Genomic DNA, 16,630 nt, shown 5'->3' on the forward strand with positions numbered 1-16,630 from the left:
ATGAATTTGGCATTCGACTCTGCAATTCTGGAGAAGAATGTGAGGCCATCCATTTGTCGGGTGAAGCCGAGCCAAAAGTGGGGTCTTGCAACAATGATCCTGAACATGCAAGCACATCTACAAAAGAATGGGCTTTAGAAATTTTGCATTTTGAATTGGCCAAGTCAAAGCCTGGAGCAAAACCTGTTTGAAATGTCATGGCAGAACCTGAAGTGAGCTGTTCAAGCAAGGAATTCCTCGATGTCACTGACTTGAGGCGGATCTGTGAGAAGACAAAAGGAGCCAAAATTCCTACAACTGGTGTGTGAGACTGATGGACAGTTACAGGGAACGTCTAGCTGAAATCACTGCTGCACAACGTGGTGTCACTAAATCTTAGTCCGAGGCTTCACATGCTTATTCACACGGGGATATTTACTGTTGGCTCATTTTACTAAATAATCAAAAAATGTTATGTTTTGTATTGTGTAATCGTATACATTTAGTCAGATTCTCTTGAAACGTTTAAGACTTTTATTAAGACTTTCATGAAGATTAAAATCTAAAATATGCAAGAATGTTGATAAACTTTTTGGGGTTTACAAAATTTACTTTACCATTTAATTTGTGTCAAAGAAAGATCAATCCCCCAGAAATGTTTGTCCTTTTTACTTATTTTATTAAATTCATGTCGGGCACACAGTTGCACTGAAAGTATGGTAGCAGTCTGAGTCAACGTTTAGACCACTTTCCATCAGAATTGGAATGTGCAGTTCCTGTCATTTTTTCTTCTTTCTCTTATTTTCAGAAAGCATACTTGGACTTGGTTTATGGTCGATTGTAGAGGAGTTTGTTAAATTAATCTCTACATACGAATTCAGTATCCATTTCCCACTATAACAAAATACTAAACTGTTTGGGCAGTTGTTTTCAGCATGTAGTTTTATGGAATACTTTATTTTAAAATGTGCAACACTGATTAAGAATAGGGATTCCTAAATAGCTCTAAATGCAAACATTTTCTGACCTTAGCATGATTTGCTAAAGTCGTATTTATCATTTTATCCAAACAATATTAAAAAAGGTTAGTGGTGCTGCAGTGTTTTGTCTACATCTCTTACTTGGTTTGTTAGTGTATGGTTAAGCGTACTAAATGCAAAGTAATACATTGTAAAACTGGCATCTCTTCTTAGTGCTACAGTACCATGTGGTATCTGCAAAAAAGCCTATTTCATGATAAAATATGTTCCTTGTAAATACTGTATATAGGGCCCTTACTAAGTTATTTTATTCAAACAGCTGTATTACAAAAACTGGACAACAGTCTATGGCACAGACGCTAGTCATTGTCAAAGGGAATTGACAGTGATTCAAAGGCTCTAACAGCTGCATACAATATTACATTGATCCATGATGCACAGTATTTAAGACAGCTGGTTGAGTTAAACAATCTGTACATTGCAACTCCAGTTTATTGCTTATATTTTTCCACCCTAGGATAACTAGTGGATTTCAATAATTGATAGAAACTGTTGCAATTCATTTATATCTAGACTGGCAGACTATCTTAATGATCTTGCAAATCCTTTCCGTCTTACTTCCAGTGACTGAAGCTGGCTTTGGTGCCGACATTGGGATGGAAAAGTTCTTCAACATAAAATGTCGGACATCTGGCCTGCGTCCAAATGTGGTCGTTTTGGTTGCCACAGTGAGAGCTTTAAAGATGCATGGAGGTGGACCCAATGTAAGTCTTTTGGTTTAATTTGACTTTAACATTTGAGATTTTTGTTTTATTTCCTCATTAAGTACCGACATTCACATACTCAAAAGGACAATTCAGATCTTTTTATTACTTGATTATGGTGGCAGGAATATTATATTAGATAAGTAAAATTTAATTAGAAAAGAATGTTCTTACTTACCTGTTTCCCTGATGTTGCCAAGAGCACTGTTAATTGGGTTCCATACAATGAATATTTAATGTTTCAAATATAACATCTATTGTGAATAAGTAGTGTTTTTAAAAATCGTAATTTGAATATAAATGTTGTATTTACCGTTGTTTTATAATTATAATTGTTACTGGTTATATTTTAGCTATATTCATCAACGTAGTCATTTGTAAATGCTTTTCTTGAGAAAAATAATTTCAATTTCGTTAAGTTTCTAAAAATCCTCAAAGGCTAATCATAAATTAATATGAGGATGTAAATTGAGATGCAAAGAACGTCTGCTTTAGTATTTTCAAACACTAAATTGCTCAATTAAAAATACTGTTGCATAAAAGTATAGGCATACAGTATATATGACATAACTCCTTTCAAATAACACTTGCAGTGAGAAGCCTCTCACACAAAATCACTTGTCTTCAGGTTATTTGAAAATCAAGACTATGTGGCCGTGCACACTGGTTGAACATGTTGTTCACAACGTGCTAAGTGGTCATGCTCAATCTACTGTATATGATGCCTGTTTCTAAATATTTACTGGGAAATGTGCTTGCAGGTCACTGCAGGGACACCTTTACCTAAGGAATACACAGAAGAGGTAAGATGACAAAGGGAATATAAAGGTAGCTGCTTCTTAAAATGACTTATAATGCCCCGAGAACCCAGGTAGATTTATTTCTAAATGTTTTAAATAGTGTAAATAGCCTGGCCTCCTTTCCCTGTCCTTTTCGCACTATAATGTGACAAGGAGTGGCACTTTTTTTACATTGCGTCTTCTGGGAGGGACATTGTGGGCACTTGTATTACCTTGCAGTTGTTTAAAATTGTAATTGGATTGGATAATGTAATTATATAGTTACAGATTAAGTTGTTTAAAATAAAATCCCTGGTTTTGTTCTTAGGAGAAATGTACAATGTATACTTTTTTTTTTTTACTTTAACCCTGATGTTAGCATATAATTGAGAATGACAAGCTACTGTGTTCTACAACAGAATTAATTCGTGGGATTTCCGGTATGATTTTTCTGACTTTATATCTTCAGCCAAAATTAAAAGGGACTACAGTACTGTGATGTAGTAAGCTGAGTCAAATTGGGGAAATTTTATGTGAAGCCAGAATCAATCATACACCAATAATATATTGTAACCTATATGGAGGAGTGTAGCCTTCTGAGCCACTGAGAAAATGCCTTCCTCTACTATAAGAAAGAAAGATATTTGTAGTGACACATTCTGACTCATCGTGCACATTGCAGAGTTTGTGGACATACTAAAATCTTCTTGTAGGAAAAAACAGCTTTGATGCCCAATTATGCTTGAAAATACCCATGTAAAATATGTTAGTACATTTTAAACAGGTTTAGAACAAAACCTGTACAATATGTGTCCCTAAGTGGGTCCCTTTTGGCTTCATAGTTACCAGAACTATTTGAGAGAGAAGGTGGTTTAAAAAAATATTTTTTGTTACAGTATGAGTAGTTGTAACTTATTTCAGCTAATGAGAAGTAACTTATTTGTTTTTTCATAGCTATTTGATCCTAGGATCCCATCCAAAATTTTTTAAGGAAGTCAGGGTATTGGCTTCAAGAAGAATGGCTGTGTTCCAGGCTTACACAATCTTTTTTGTAAAATATGTCTCCTGCTCTGTTTAAAAACAAACTTCCCTGACAGTTTCCACTTGTGAGGCAGTCATCTTTGTCAATACTTTTGAGGATTTTGAATATTTGAATGTGGTCCCTTCATAGTTTTCTCTGTTCACAGCTAAGAATGTTGAGATGGAAATGTATCTAGTGTCATTCCTTTGGACCGATTCCAGTGCAGCTAAATCTTTTTCTTTCATGGTGACCAGAATAGCGAATAATATTCTAAATGAGCTCTTACTAGTGTGTTGCACCATTTGAAATGCATTCTACGCATTATCTTTGTCCCACCATTGTTTGCATTTCTATTACTTGCTTACATTGTGTAGAAAATGAAAATGTCAACATAAAGTAGCTTCTATAAACTTGATGTTTCCAATTATACAGCATCTTTATAGTTTGCCTTTTTGAACTGCTTGCAACACCCTGCACTTGCCTTGCACCCTGCACCCTGCACATTAAATACATCTGTCAGGCATTTGCCCAGTCCTGAACTTTGACTAAGCCTTTTGGATTTTGGGCTTCTATCATTTTGTTCTGGTAACACCTGCAGCCTTGACTGGTTTGCTAACAATACCAGAATCTAGATCATTTATGTAATTCAGGTAGAGCAGTGATCACAAAATAGTTCAATCCAATCCACGTTCTTGCATTTCCATGAACACCTGTTGCCTGCAGTTGCCTTTAGGTTAATGAAAATCACACTGTTCATCTGAAAGAAACAGCAGTAATTAGAAACGTATAGTAATCAGTTATACTCAAGCGACATGAGTCCCACTTCAAATTTTCTCCCTTTCACTCTGTGCTTAGCACACTGTAAAGAATAAGGCATACTGTCAGTGAGCCTGTAACATCGCGCAGCGGACACAGAACCTGGAGCGTTCGCTACAAAACCAAAACTGTGTTGAGATACGGGTGCTGTGTAGAGGATACTTGGGCAGGGGCAGAAAGAGGCTTACTCAGTAGCTAAATCCTAGTCTGTTGCGCAGATAATTTGAAAGTTGCTTTTAACATCATTTGGCTTGGTTTCATCCCACTCTGCTCTTCTTCCATCCAAGATCCATTTGGCCAGACTGAACTGTAAATAAGTTAAATTTGCAGATGTTGAGACCCCCCCGTATTGTTTTAATTTGTTTTATTTAACCATTTGAACCACAGCTTTCTTGACTTTGAATTCCATACCTGTTTCATTAATTTGTGCTGTACTTCAAGGCACAATGTTTTTGCCAGTCTTAGACCATTCTAATTCTCTTTAGCTTTATCTCAATTTTTATACTCTACTTTCCTGAAATTTTAAACATTTGTTTTGGATTCTATTTGTACAGTTTCAAAATATACAGTACTTCAGGATCATTCCATGTAATGGTCTAAGTTTCCTAACGATTCTCTTGCATCTGTTTTTTCTTGATTGATTGAAATTCAGACAATTAAACATTGATTAATTCCTTGATTGATTATATATATATTAGATTAATACTGACATTTTCTCTAGGGCTTTAGAAAGAGGTCATTTCCTACTGCCTGTAGTCTTATTGGGTTTTCCCACTCTGTGTGAGGAATTCTCTCATGGAATGCATTATTCCCTTTACACATTTATCCCCGATTCCATTCTATTGCACTGTGTTATAATTGACCTCTGAATTAGTGATCTGTTATATATGGTACTCCAGACATCATGCCCCTCCAATGTTTTTTGTCACCAATTTATTAAAGTTACTGTTTATGTTCTGTTGATTGATAGGTTGAACATACAAAGGATAATTATTAAATAGAACTGTATACAAATACTCGCAATAAGGAAACACTTTTCCATATACGATATACAGCACAGTCTTGATTTTGCTCTTGATTGTCTATTTAACCTGTCACAAACAGTTGCAGTGCTTTGGCTGTGTCTCAAGGTGGCACCTGTGTTCCCTGGCTGAGCACAGTGGTGGCAGTGCTGGGTGATGAACACGCTGTGTAGCACATTGCAGAATTCTGTCAACCCAGCAACTTGCCCAGTGAAGGGTAGCAAGCTGGAGAGCACCAGGAACTGAGACTCCAAATCCCCCCAGTAAAGGCAAATTCTAATTTTGGAACCTCTGTGCTTCTCTTTCTCTTTGCTGTTCCTTAAATATTTAATTTGATCTAAAATCTAGGGCCTGTTTTGTGTCCCGCTAGGTTCATTTGACAGGCTTAATAAAATGCCATAATTTTTTACTTGGTTGAAATGCTATTAATAGTGGATACTTTATGTCCTGTTGATGGTACTACTCATCATGCATTTATTTTCATTTTTGTAATCTCACAGCTTTCTGGAAAGGGTCCGATGTTTGTTTGTTTTTATTTTACGAGGTCAATCTCAGCTGTGTTTGGAAGCGCAGACATGGTTTCAGTGTCTTGTTTTGTGTGGAGATGTTATTGCATTGTTTGTCAAGCAGAATTGTTGTTATTATTGCTACTTTACTCTCTAGGGCTACAATGGCGGTGTTTGCTCATTGGGTTTGATGGGAAGGGGAATGGGAATTCTGTTTACAACCTTGTAGGCTTCTGTTCTCAAAGAAGGTTTTGTTCTTGCTAATTTGTTCTTCTGAAATCGGCCTTAAAATACTAGCTTTTAAAAGCCTTGCTGCAAATGCATTTTTGTCATTAATACTTACTGGAGTGTATTTGGTATTTTGACACACCGAGTTTCTAGTGATAATTCAGAAGGCCTATAGCACAGTTGTGATTTACTGCTGGACCTCTGACTTCAGAGTCCACAGTTTGGCCTAACCTTTTGGCTGACAAGGCCCCTAGCAAGGCACACAGCTCTTACTGGGAGAAGAGTTTGTTCTCCAGCTGCCAGTCAAGGTTTTCCTGATTTCACAGTGAGTGCAGTAATATTCACATTGGGAACACTTCACTTGGGCCTCTCTTTCGTATGTATATTTTTGTCTAACTTAGTACAGTTATACATACAGTTTTGTAACTGGTACAAGTATATACAAGTATATGAAAGACAATTTGTATTTTTATCTTTAATTGTTAATTTTCCACTGAATATATTGCACTTTGCAGATCTGCAACTCTAGTTAGGAGGATAATTTCATGAATTGTCAAATATAATTTCACCTGCTATTGAACCCTTCCTGTCCTGTATTTGCATTTGAAATTAGACTACCAGCTATTTCTTTATAAAAGCTCACAATGCTAACAGAGCTGTGCCAGTTATTCCCCAAACATATTGTCTAACTCACGCATCTTACTGATAAAGTATCTCCTAATCTACTTTGTGCCAAAACCACAAAGTGTATAAAACTTAAAATAATATGATCCTTTTTTTCTGACATTTTCTTGTGTGCGTTTTGCTTACAGAATCTCAAATTGGTGGAAGATGGCTGCAGCAATTTAAAGAAACAAATCCAGATTGCTTACCTGTTTGGAGTGCCTGTTGTTGTAGCATTAAATGTGTTCAAGTAAGTACTTCTTAAATCTAATCTCTGAATAATGTTCATGAAATCCCCATTTGACACAGAAATGGAATGGTTAGACACAGGTTGGAATGGTTACACTTAAAAACTGGAACCATATGACTACATATGATTTATTGGCAAGAATATGCTGCAGCTCCTCTATGCTAAGGACTTGAATTATGAATTATGCTTCATAAGTAACAGAGTGTCGTTACTGATCCTCATAGAGGGATGCCACTTTCTTCTTGGGAGGTACAGTGTGTTGAGAAGGTAATCACTCCCCCTTGGATTTCTTCACAATGTTTTTTTTTGCTCAAATATATATTATTTATATATATATGTCTATGGGCTGTTTTGTCACTGTTCTACAAATTACTTTATAATGGCAAAGTGGAGGGGTAGAAATATTTCCAGAGTCTTATATGCAATTTAAACAAAAACACTGAAATGTCTTTAAGTATTCAGCCTTTTTGCAGCGACACTCCAAATTGAGCCCAGATGCATCTCATTTCCTTATGGGTTCAATTGCTTGACATGATTTCCAAAGAGGGTGTCATCGCGATGTGGTGGTTCGCATTGCTGCCTCGCAGCACTGGGGCCCTTGGTTCAGCTCTGGACCTGGGGTGCTATCTGTGTGGTTTCCTGCCTGTCCAAAGACCAGCAGAAAACCTAGACCTTTAATCCTAATTAAAGATTGCAATTCACTGATGCTCCCGATCCAGCTTGACAGAAATGCACAAAAGAAACGCAAATCTACAAAAAGAAATGGACAAAGAATACCCAAGTCCCCACAGAGCTGATATAGACGTACCCAAGAAGATTCAAAGCTGTAATTGCTGCAGATACTTTGCTTCTACAAACTCGGGGGACTGAATACTTCCAGGAACAAAATATTTCCATGTTTTGTACATTTGTGTTACACATAAATATTGAAATTGTTGCATATTCTTGCATATGTTGTGTGAATCAAGGGGAAAAAACATTTCAGTGGATTAAAAAGTCTGTTTGTGACCTGATATTTGCAATGATATTTGTTTCAAGGGGAGGTTGAAGATTTTTGGAAGACACCGTGGATCTGTTTTGTAAAGAATGATAAAGACAATGGTTTGGAAAATGCCTTAAGAACTACAGGCAGTCATGCCCATGTCGTTAGAATTTGCTTTTCCAGATGGCAGATAATACAATTGTGAGGCTACCCTATAGAGAATTTGTTTCTAGTGACCAAAAACTATTTTATGGATAAATACTTACTGCACTGCTGGAATGAAAAGATCTTTTGAATTTTCATTTTCTGTGTCTTCTGTTCTTTATTAATTTAAAAGGGCAGGAAAAAGAGGCTTTGCTATATTTTGATGTTTACATTCCCAGATAAGCAAATGAAGATCAGTCACTTCGAGCCAAGTGTTTCTTTTTTAACAGCACACAAGGAAAAGCACAGTAAAACAAGCTTAGAATGAGAAATGGCATCTCCTGTTACAGAACCACTGTGAAAGAATGGTGGTGAGGAGTATTATTGATGATTTAGTAACACTAGAGTTTTTGTAGCCCTAGATGTTAAACAAGGAGAAGCATATACTGTAGTGTAAGAGATGCAGGTTTCTGATTCTTTGAATCACTGGATCATGAATTATGTGGCTTAAAATTCTGAATTTTATGCTTAGGAATGTGATTGGGGAGCACAGAAGAATAACTGCTGCAGGAAGTTCCAACAATACATGTGTATACCTGTTCTTTTATCTAAGACGTTAAAGTCTGAACGTCTTATCGGGCACTCAAAGAAATAAGATTATTCCGTTTGACTGATGATAATGAGAGAACTTTATGGACTCTTACCAACTTACTTTTAGAATTTCATGAAACCGTTGTACTGGTGTGACACCTCATGCTGTTTCACTTTCTTATGCTCAGGACTGACACTAAAGCGGAGATTGACATGGTCTGTCAGATTGCCAAGGATGCTGGAGCTTTCGATGCAGTGGCATGTCACCACTGGTCTCGAGGAGGCAGGGGATCCATAGAGCTCGCAGAGGCAGTGAAAGGAGCCGCCAATCAGGAGGACAACTTCCAGTTTCTCTACGACCTGGAGGTGAGACACACTGGGCGCTGTTTTTAATACTTCCTGTATTACTACACTGATACATCTATCATGTATTTTTACCATACAGCCAGCACTATTTATAACTGCTCATTAATAAAGGCTGAAGTCCCTCGGATGAGCCACAGCTTAATTAGTTCCATACCCTCCAGTTAATTGGCGACTGTATTGGTACGTAGCCAAATTAGATTTCTTCTGTGACTGTAATTTCAGACTAAACCCTTTCCTGTATGTAATGCATTTTTAATCATAAATGTCGGTAATGGCATGACGGTACTGTCACGGAGCCCTCATATGTTGCTCTTACGTAATAAATAGCACTCCTGGGAATGCACCCCTGCTGAATCCCAGGCTGTAATTGCCTCTATTAGTGTGAATTTCCCCGGCACTCCTTCCTTGGGAACACATCCTCAGCGCTAAGCAAGACGCTGCTATATTCTATAATACAATTTGTTTCATATTCATAATGCCCTTGCATCTTCCATGCCAGTCTATTGTTCAGATGTCCAATGCAGGTGCAGGTGTGTCTTTAAAAGAAAGAGGACCTTTTACCATTTTAGCGGCTGTACTGTAAGGGAACTCTGAAAAAGTGCATGATACCAATACATTAGTGGAGCCTCACCTAAAGAAGACTCCACAGCTGAAACTGTGTTTTCCATTTTCTACTTTTCAGTGTGATGTAATCTCTCCTTAATTATCTGAATTAAATTTGCAAGCCTGTGCAGATATAAATGACACCTCATTCCTTCTTATTGTGTGTGCTATGAAGAGCAAATGCATTTTTTTAAATCTTTACTTCTTAGAATTCATAGAGATCTCTTTTTTTAAAACATATTTTTTTTTTTGTGTTGTTTGTTTAGCATCAGTGAACAATACCCGTAAACTTTGGATAAATTATGAAACAACATACTGTGTCAACTTTTCCCCAAGAATTACAGCTGCTTTTTACATATATTCATTTTGTTACCAAATTCTAATATTTTAAATATATAAACATATCCAAGAACTACATGTATGATAACAGTGGGATTAACACTTTGAAACCTGCACTGACTGGCAAAATGAGCCTCAATACCTCTACATTAAGATGTAAAAATAATTGAAAAAACATGAAGTCCAATCAAGATCCTACTGTATATTATCATTTTTATTTCTATTTTTCATATCAAAGCTTGAGTGGACATGAAGGTATTTAGGACCTAGTATTTCTGTCCTGTGTGTCAGTATTGAACACAACAGTATTACACGAGAGATACAGTATGAATAGAATTGACAGTAGTCTGTTTCTTGTTGTCAGCAGCTCAATAAGTGGGTGACCAGCGCAAACTTCCAGCTCTTTCATTTCAGGAAGTTGCTAATGACTTATCAAACTGACAAAGAGGTAGTCTATTTCGCCCTGTAATTTTGTCTTGTACAGTTGTATTCTGTTGCACTATGTTGAGTCACACTAATGGTTTGCATCATAAATGTTCTCAGAGCTTAAAAGTACACAAATTGAGGTATGTAGTTCAGAAACCTCTCCTGACTGAAAAAGCAGGACTGAAACAAATGATTCACAAGAAGAAGATCCATCAATAAGTGAACTGTTGATGGTGTTTTAAATAATTTCATGCAATACAATGTAGTGGTGTAGGTGGATTTTTTCCATTTTTTTATTTTTTGAGCTGTTATTCCTTGGTCCCATACACAGAGAACTTTCAATGCCATAATGTAGATATAGCTGTCAGAAAAGCTACAGGCATCCAGAAAGTCTACAGTAAATTAAACTCTCATGTGCGTCTGCTGTGTGGTTTCAACATAACATTTAACAGACACTTCAAGTAGAGTACAGTGAGCTTCTCCTTTAACTAACCTGTTAGTAGCTCTTTAATCACAGGACTGCTTCTGTGGCCTGGGGACTAGAGTGTGTTGGCATTTGATCTGTCTTGGGAGCTCATAAACAGCCTATAAAAAAAACATGTAATGGCATCTTGCAGTTGGGGAACAAATGCTTCCCAGGCACAGGAGCTGGCATTATCAGAACAGTGAGCTATTCAGGGTATGTTCATTGGGAGATGTGAAGAATGTCCTAGGGTGATACTGGTGCCAAACAGCTCAACTCCTTTATGTTTATGGAATGCACTGGGTCTAGCATGTATGGTAGTGTGAAAGAACAGCGAGGGCATTATCTCTCTATAAAACCTTTATAGAGACTCCAAACCTATCCCAGCTAGCAACTGGTGCAAAGCAGGGTACGCCCTTGACAGGACATCACAGGGCACACAAACTTTCACAGGTAAGAAGCCAATTAATTGACCAGTATGTCTTCATTCTGTGGGAGGAAACTGGAGAACATGCAAACTCCACACAAATAGCACTCCAGGTCAAGAATTGAACCCAGGTTCCCAGTGCTGTGAGGTAGGAAACCTAAACACTGCAGCACCGTGTTGTTCCAGTACAGTACATATTGCAAAAAAAACCCTTTAAAACATTCAAAGCATCCATAAGGAGTCCAGTATACTTTTGTAGTTAACAGCCATCTTAATTCACATGAAAGTACATGTTAGATGAATTATGTGTACTGACCTTGGTTTTGAAACATGCGTATAAGTGCCAAATGTTCTGCTTATCATTAGCAGTACCAGGGGACTAATATTAGTCTTGCTAGCAAGAGGATGAATTCCTGCTGGTTCTGTAATTGTATCTAGAAGACTCGTGGCTGAATGTGTATTTCATATGTCACGGCATGGGCCGAAAGCCAGTTGCATGTATGCGAGGGAGTTGAATTTAATAAATGGATACATATAGTGTATAAACACATCTACCTCAAGCCCATTGTCTGCCAGGCTAGCATCACTGGCAACACTTTGTTGAAGTAAGCATTTATTGAAAATTGATTTGTAGATAATTATGTATATAAACACTGTAAAAATTATTTTAAACATACCAGTATTTAATAACCAAATTTAGCTCCTAGACCTATTGAAATCCAGTGACTGTTCTATAAACCCTTTCCAAAACTTTAAGATGCAGCCATGAAACCAAATGCTAACATACAAACTTTGTGTCACTGACAAAACTACAGCAAATGTTTTGCCAAAGTCGTTAATAAGTTTCTTAATAGTGGGTATTAGGTTAGTGTTGTATTATCTTATTTTCAATTTATTTTTTATATCCATCTAAAAAGTGAAAGCATTTTCTCTTAATATATTGGTAAATAAGGATATGGAAAACCTTAAAAAAATGAACATGCATGGGTTGACAAACATCTCCAAAGTTAATAATAATATTATGTTTACAACATACTAAAAAATGTGTCATCTTTGGCTTCAGTAATATCAACAAAACAGTTATTTTGTAAGTACATGAGTAAACAAGGAACAATCAATGTAAATAGAGCAAATAGTGTCTTTTCTGCAAACTGAGACAAAAATATAACTTGTTTTTCCAAAGGAACCTTTAGTCTCAGTGCCCATTTTGTATTGTAAACAGGTATTCAAATGATTTAATATAAAAATGATAAAAAATACATCCACACAGAATTAAAAAATATCCTTAGCAGGCTTTGATAAGATTATATCAAAACATCAATGCTGTATTCACACACACACGCTGACTCTTTCAGACTTTCACACCCCATTCTCAAATTGAAAAAACAATATATACAACTACGCCCAGCACTGTTCAGAGACTGGAAAAGAAAAATCTGCTTGTCCAATTGAAGACGAGTGAGGTCAAAATTTAGCAACGCAGCACAAAACTGCTATATGTTGTGGGATTTGCTAAATTTTGTATGCATTAATCATGCTTAGGAGCCATATGGAAGTATTCAACTGGGAGCTTTAAGCACTTTGGACAAAATCTGTTTAATTGAACCGTGAAACTTTTTTATACATCCCCTGTATACCCACTGTATAGATGAACTGGAACGTTTCTGTAATTTTCTGATTTTGCTTTTTAATGCGTATTTGCAAACTGATTCTTAGCTATTCCGGCCAGTTGTTTGGAATGACGATGTTAAGAAATTAATGTTTTTTTTTATTTTGAAGTAAATACCAAATATATAAAAATATGCGTGGAATGCAAATAGGCAACAGCCAAAAACCTTTTGTGGTTTTTTGTAAAAAATGAGATTACCTAAATTGTTTATGTATAGGACAGTGTCTTTTTAAGTTTAAAACTCCGCTTACATATACGTTTATTTTCCCACCTTGATCTACCATCATATGCACTGGGATCTGCGGCATCTTCTTGGAAATGTTATGTTTTGCTCACAAAAAAATAGCAATGTTCTTATTCACAGTGCATTGGCTCTGCCGAAGTACCAGCAAACATCAGCTGTTTCGAGTTATCGAGTTTGTGACTTTAATTAACTGATCTCAGTAATGAAGGATTTTTTTACAGGCACAGTGTGCCAGTGTTTCATATGCTTTATTGAGTTAATCTCATGCCCGTCATGTGTCTTCAGATGTCCATCCATACACTTTCTAACTCCTTTATCCAGTACAGGGTCGTGGAGGAGTCGTAGCTTATCCCAACAAGCAATGGGCACAAGGCAGGATACAACCTGCAGGGCACACAGACCCACTCACAGACATGCACACACTCACACCAGGGTCAGTTCTCCCAGAAGCCAATTAACCTACCAGTATGTCTCTGGACTGTGGGAGGAAAGAATGCTAACTGTGGTCTAACCATTATGGTCTTAGATGTGATAATCTAGAGAAAATATTTTCTAGTTTTGTTTTTGAATTCCAGTTTCTTTTGTTTTCATCTACTAACATAGTTTATAAGCAGGGCTTTGAATTGCATGGGAGGAGACATGCGCACCAGTTCTGTGAAGGCGCAAAAAAGTATACAGGGATCGTAAGGTATGCACATAGAATTGAGCTTCTGAAATAACATGATCACGCTTCCTACATAAATTTTCGTGAATGCCACTGCGATAACCTGCTTCTACACTGGACGTCTGGGAGTGGTTTGCCCCATTCCAGCACCCCCATCCCCGAACTTTCTCTTCACGAGTGATGTGACGAAGAGGAAACACCTCTGTTCTAACCTACAGTAATGTCCACATGACGTCACAAATTGTTTGAAACCTTGTATCAAAACCTTGTGTCTAAAGTGTATCACGTGAATAGAGAATTTAGAGCTAAGGGGAAATTCTTGAAATTGGGGTAATGTAATTAGTGGGGTACCACAGGGAACTGTATTAGCACCATGTAGCATGTGCTCTTTCCTATTTGTATCACTTATGTAGAATTTATTAATTAAGTGAACTTGCCAAATCCGTGGACAAAAGCAGGAATAGTAACAAGTGAAACAGAAACAGCAATTAAAGTCAGGAAGATTTTCTTTCTCTGTTTTTCCGGTTTCACAGCTCTTGAATCCTTGGTTCGATTTGGGCCTGTTTGCCTTCAGTGTGGAGTTTTTTATGTTCTCCCTGTGGCTGCTGTCTAGGATAAGTGGGGTCTTACAATTGACCCTGTATGTGTGTCCTGCATGGGCTGCAACTCCTGTATTAGACTATGAGGTTGTTGAAAAGTATAATATTTCACATGATAAAAGTGCAGACTTGTTGACACTTTTTTACTTTGGACAATGTAGGGTGCTAAAAAAGCAATAACGTTCATAGGATATATATAGTACCGTAGTTCAAAGTGTAGAAATGAAGTCTAATGAAGATCTGCTAACATTTTACAATAATAAGACCGCAATTAGGATATTGTGTAGAATTTTGGTTTTCAAAGAATATACTGCTGCCTGTAATAAGTCTTAAGATCATTGGTCAGGTGTAACTGGAATGTTGTCCTCATGCTCATGCTCTGTAGTCTTAAAGAGTTCTCAATGAAGTATTTGCATTTGACAGAGTCATTCCAATTACGTTCTTCTGTGGGTTTAAGTGGAATTCATAGTTTTTTCGTGGAAACTTAGTAGTCTTTCTGCCTGTAATTTAGTCGACCAGTAACAAGAAGTCAGGTTTATTACCAACTGTAATGAATCTAATTTGTAACCATTAACCTTCATCCCATTATGCCATTTTCAGCATGTAGCGAGATGATCATGCTGCTACGAGTGTAATGTTAAAAAACACAAAGCACCAGAAATTCCAGGAATTTACTGAACTCTTGCATCCCTAGAGTACATTCGGATTTGTTTCTTAAAGAGTCCATAATACATGTTTCCAGTTTGATCATTGGATGACCCTCGACATGTGCACGTAGCAATCTAAGGGAATCCTATTGATTTATTTTTTTTTCTTTTGGTAATGAATACTGGTACTGCGGCATTGATTTCTCATCACTGTGCCTCGCACTCAAGGTCCTTCCAGTTCTTGATTTACACATTGGATCCCGGAATTAAATCCAGTTGGAAGTCCTTACTGCTCTGAGCAATTTATGAGCAGCTTGACAAATAAAACTCTGCTTTTAAAGTGCAGTTAGGTACCAAATCAATGTTATCTTGTGCAGAGATTTAAAATTCTTTACTTTGCATCCATTGTTGTACCTTTTCCTCATTTTCTATGCCTTCATTCAGCATTTCCATAACTTGAGTTTTCCACATTTATTTTATGATTGAGGGCTTTATGCTTTAAATATTATTTTGGCAGAGTCATTTTTAAATTCAGGAAGGAAAGCAAGAAAGTATGTGTTATTATCCCTGGATTAAATTGCTCCCCTCCAAAATGTGCACTTACCAGGGTCCCAGTGCCTATAAAGGTGATGGCATCACAAGGACACAAGGAGAGGTGACTATACTGCAAGCCCTATATGTCCCAGGGTGCTGTTGTGCAGCAAGATAACAATATCATAAGTGGCTCAAGATCCCAAATTCCTGGCAGCACTTGGCTACTTGTGCGCCACCACTTGGTGGATTGCCGTCACAGCAGGCTGTGGACCTGTGATCCTCACAGGCACCTTGATCAATTGGGCCACATGGGAGCCCCCCGGAATCATTTTGTTTTTAGCTTTGGATTACACTGGCTAGTAGAGCTTATGGGTCTGACTGCCATTCGCATGTCATTTTGTTCCAAAAGACAAGCTGTCAGCTAGAGTGTTTTAAATCAGATAAAACTGATATCAAAATGAAAAAAACAATAACGGTTTTCTTGTCAGCTTAGCAAAAAGATGTTGAAAGAAGTCCTGATGACCTTAATCCATTGTTTTTGAATTGGTATTTTTATTAAGAATTCTGTATTTTAATGCTTGTTTATTTTGCGAGTGGCAGGGGTCGTACAGGATGACTTTCACAGCTGAAATGTTGAAATGAAATGTACTTGCATTCCTGTCTGAGTAGTTAAATTTAATTTTCTAAGAATATATTTTGAGGGTTTATTTCTGGTCTTTTTGTTGAATCATTTTAATTTAAACTGAAAGCTTCCATAAAAGGAGCGTTTTGTTTTCAGAAAAAGAAACAGCATTTACCAGATGGAGTCTCTCCACAATATTCTTGTTTTGAATTTTGTTTTTAATCCGTAGAGAGTTGGGATCTCAGTTCATATAAAACAAAAAGCATGAAAGTGCTTAACCAACAATTACAAAATCCCATTTC

The 16,630-nt window shown here is 37.0% G+C and overlaps 1 protein-coding gene across 2 annotated transcripts in view; it reads left to right on the forward strand.

Moving 5' to 3' along the window:
- mthfd1l (methylenetetrahydrofolate dehydrogenase (NADP+ dependent) 1 like) overlaps window positions 1-16,630 on the forward strand; it is a 113,029-nt gene that overhangs the window by 62,085 nt on the left and 34,314 nt on the right. For both annotated transcript variants that reach the window (XM_015349241.2, XM_015349231.2), the window contains exons 21-24: window positions 1,584-1,723; window positions 2,485-2,526; window positions 6,908-7,008; window positions 8,914-9,091. In XM_015349241.2, coding sequence (XP_015204727.2) covers window positions 1,584-1,723; window positions 2,485-2,526; window positions 6,908-7,008; window positions 8,914-9,091 — 461 coding nt within the window. The remainder of the gene's footprint in view (window positions 1-1,583; window positions 1,724-2,484; window positions 2,527-6,907; window positions 7,009-8,913; window positions 9,092-16,630) is intronic.

This window comes from Lepisosteus oculatus, chromosome 2 (assembly GCF_040954835.1).
Source record: "Lepisosteus oculatus isolate fLepOcu1 chromosome 2, fLepOcu1.hap2, whole genome shotgun sequence".
NCBI classification, from domain to species: Eukaryota; Metazoa; Chordata; class Actinopteri; order Semionotiformes; family Lepisosteidae; genus Lepisosteus; species Lepisosteus oculatus.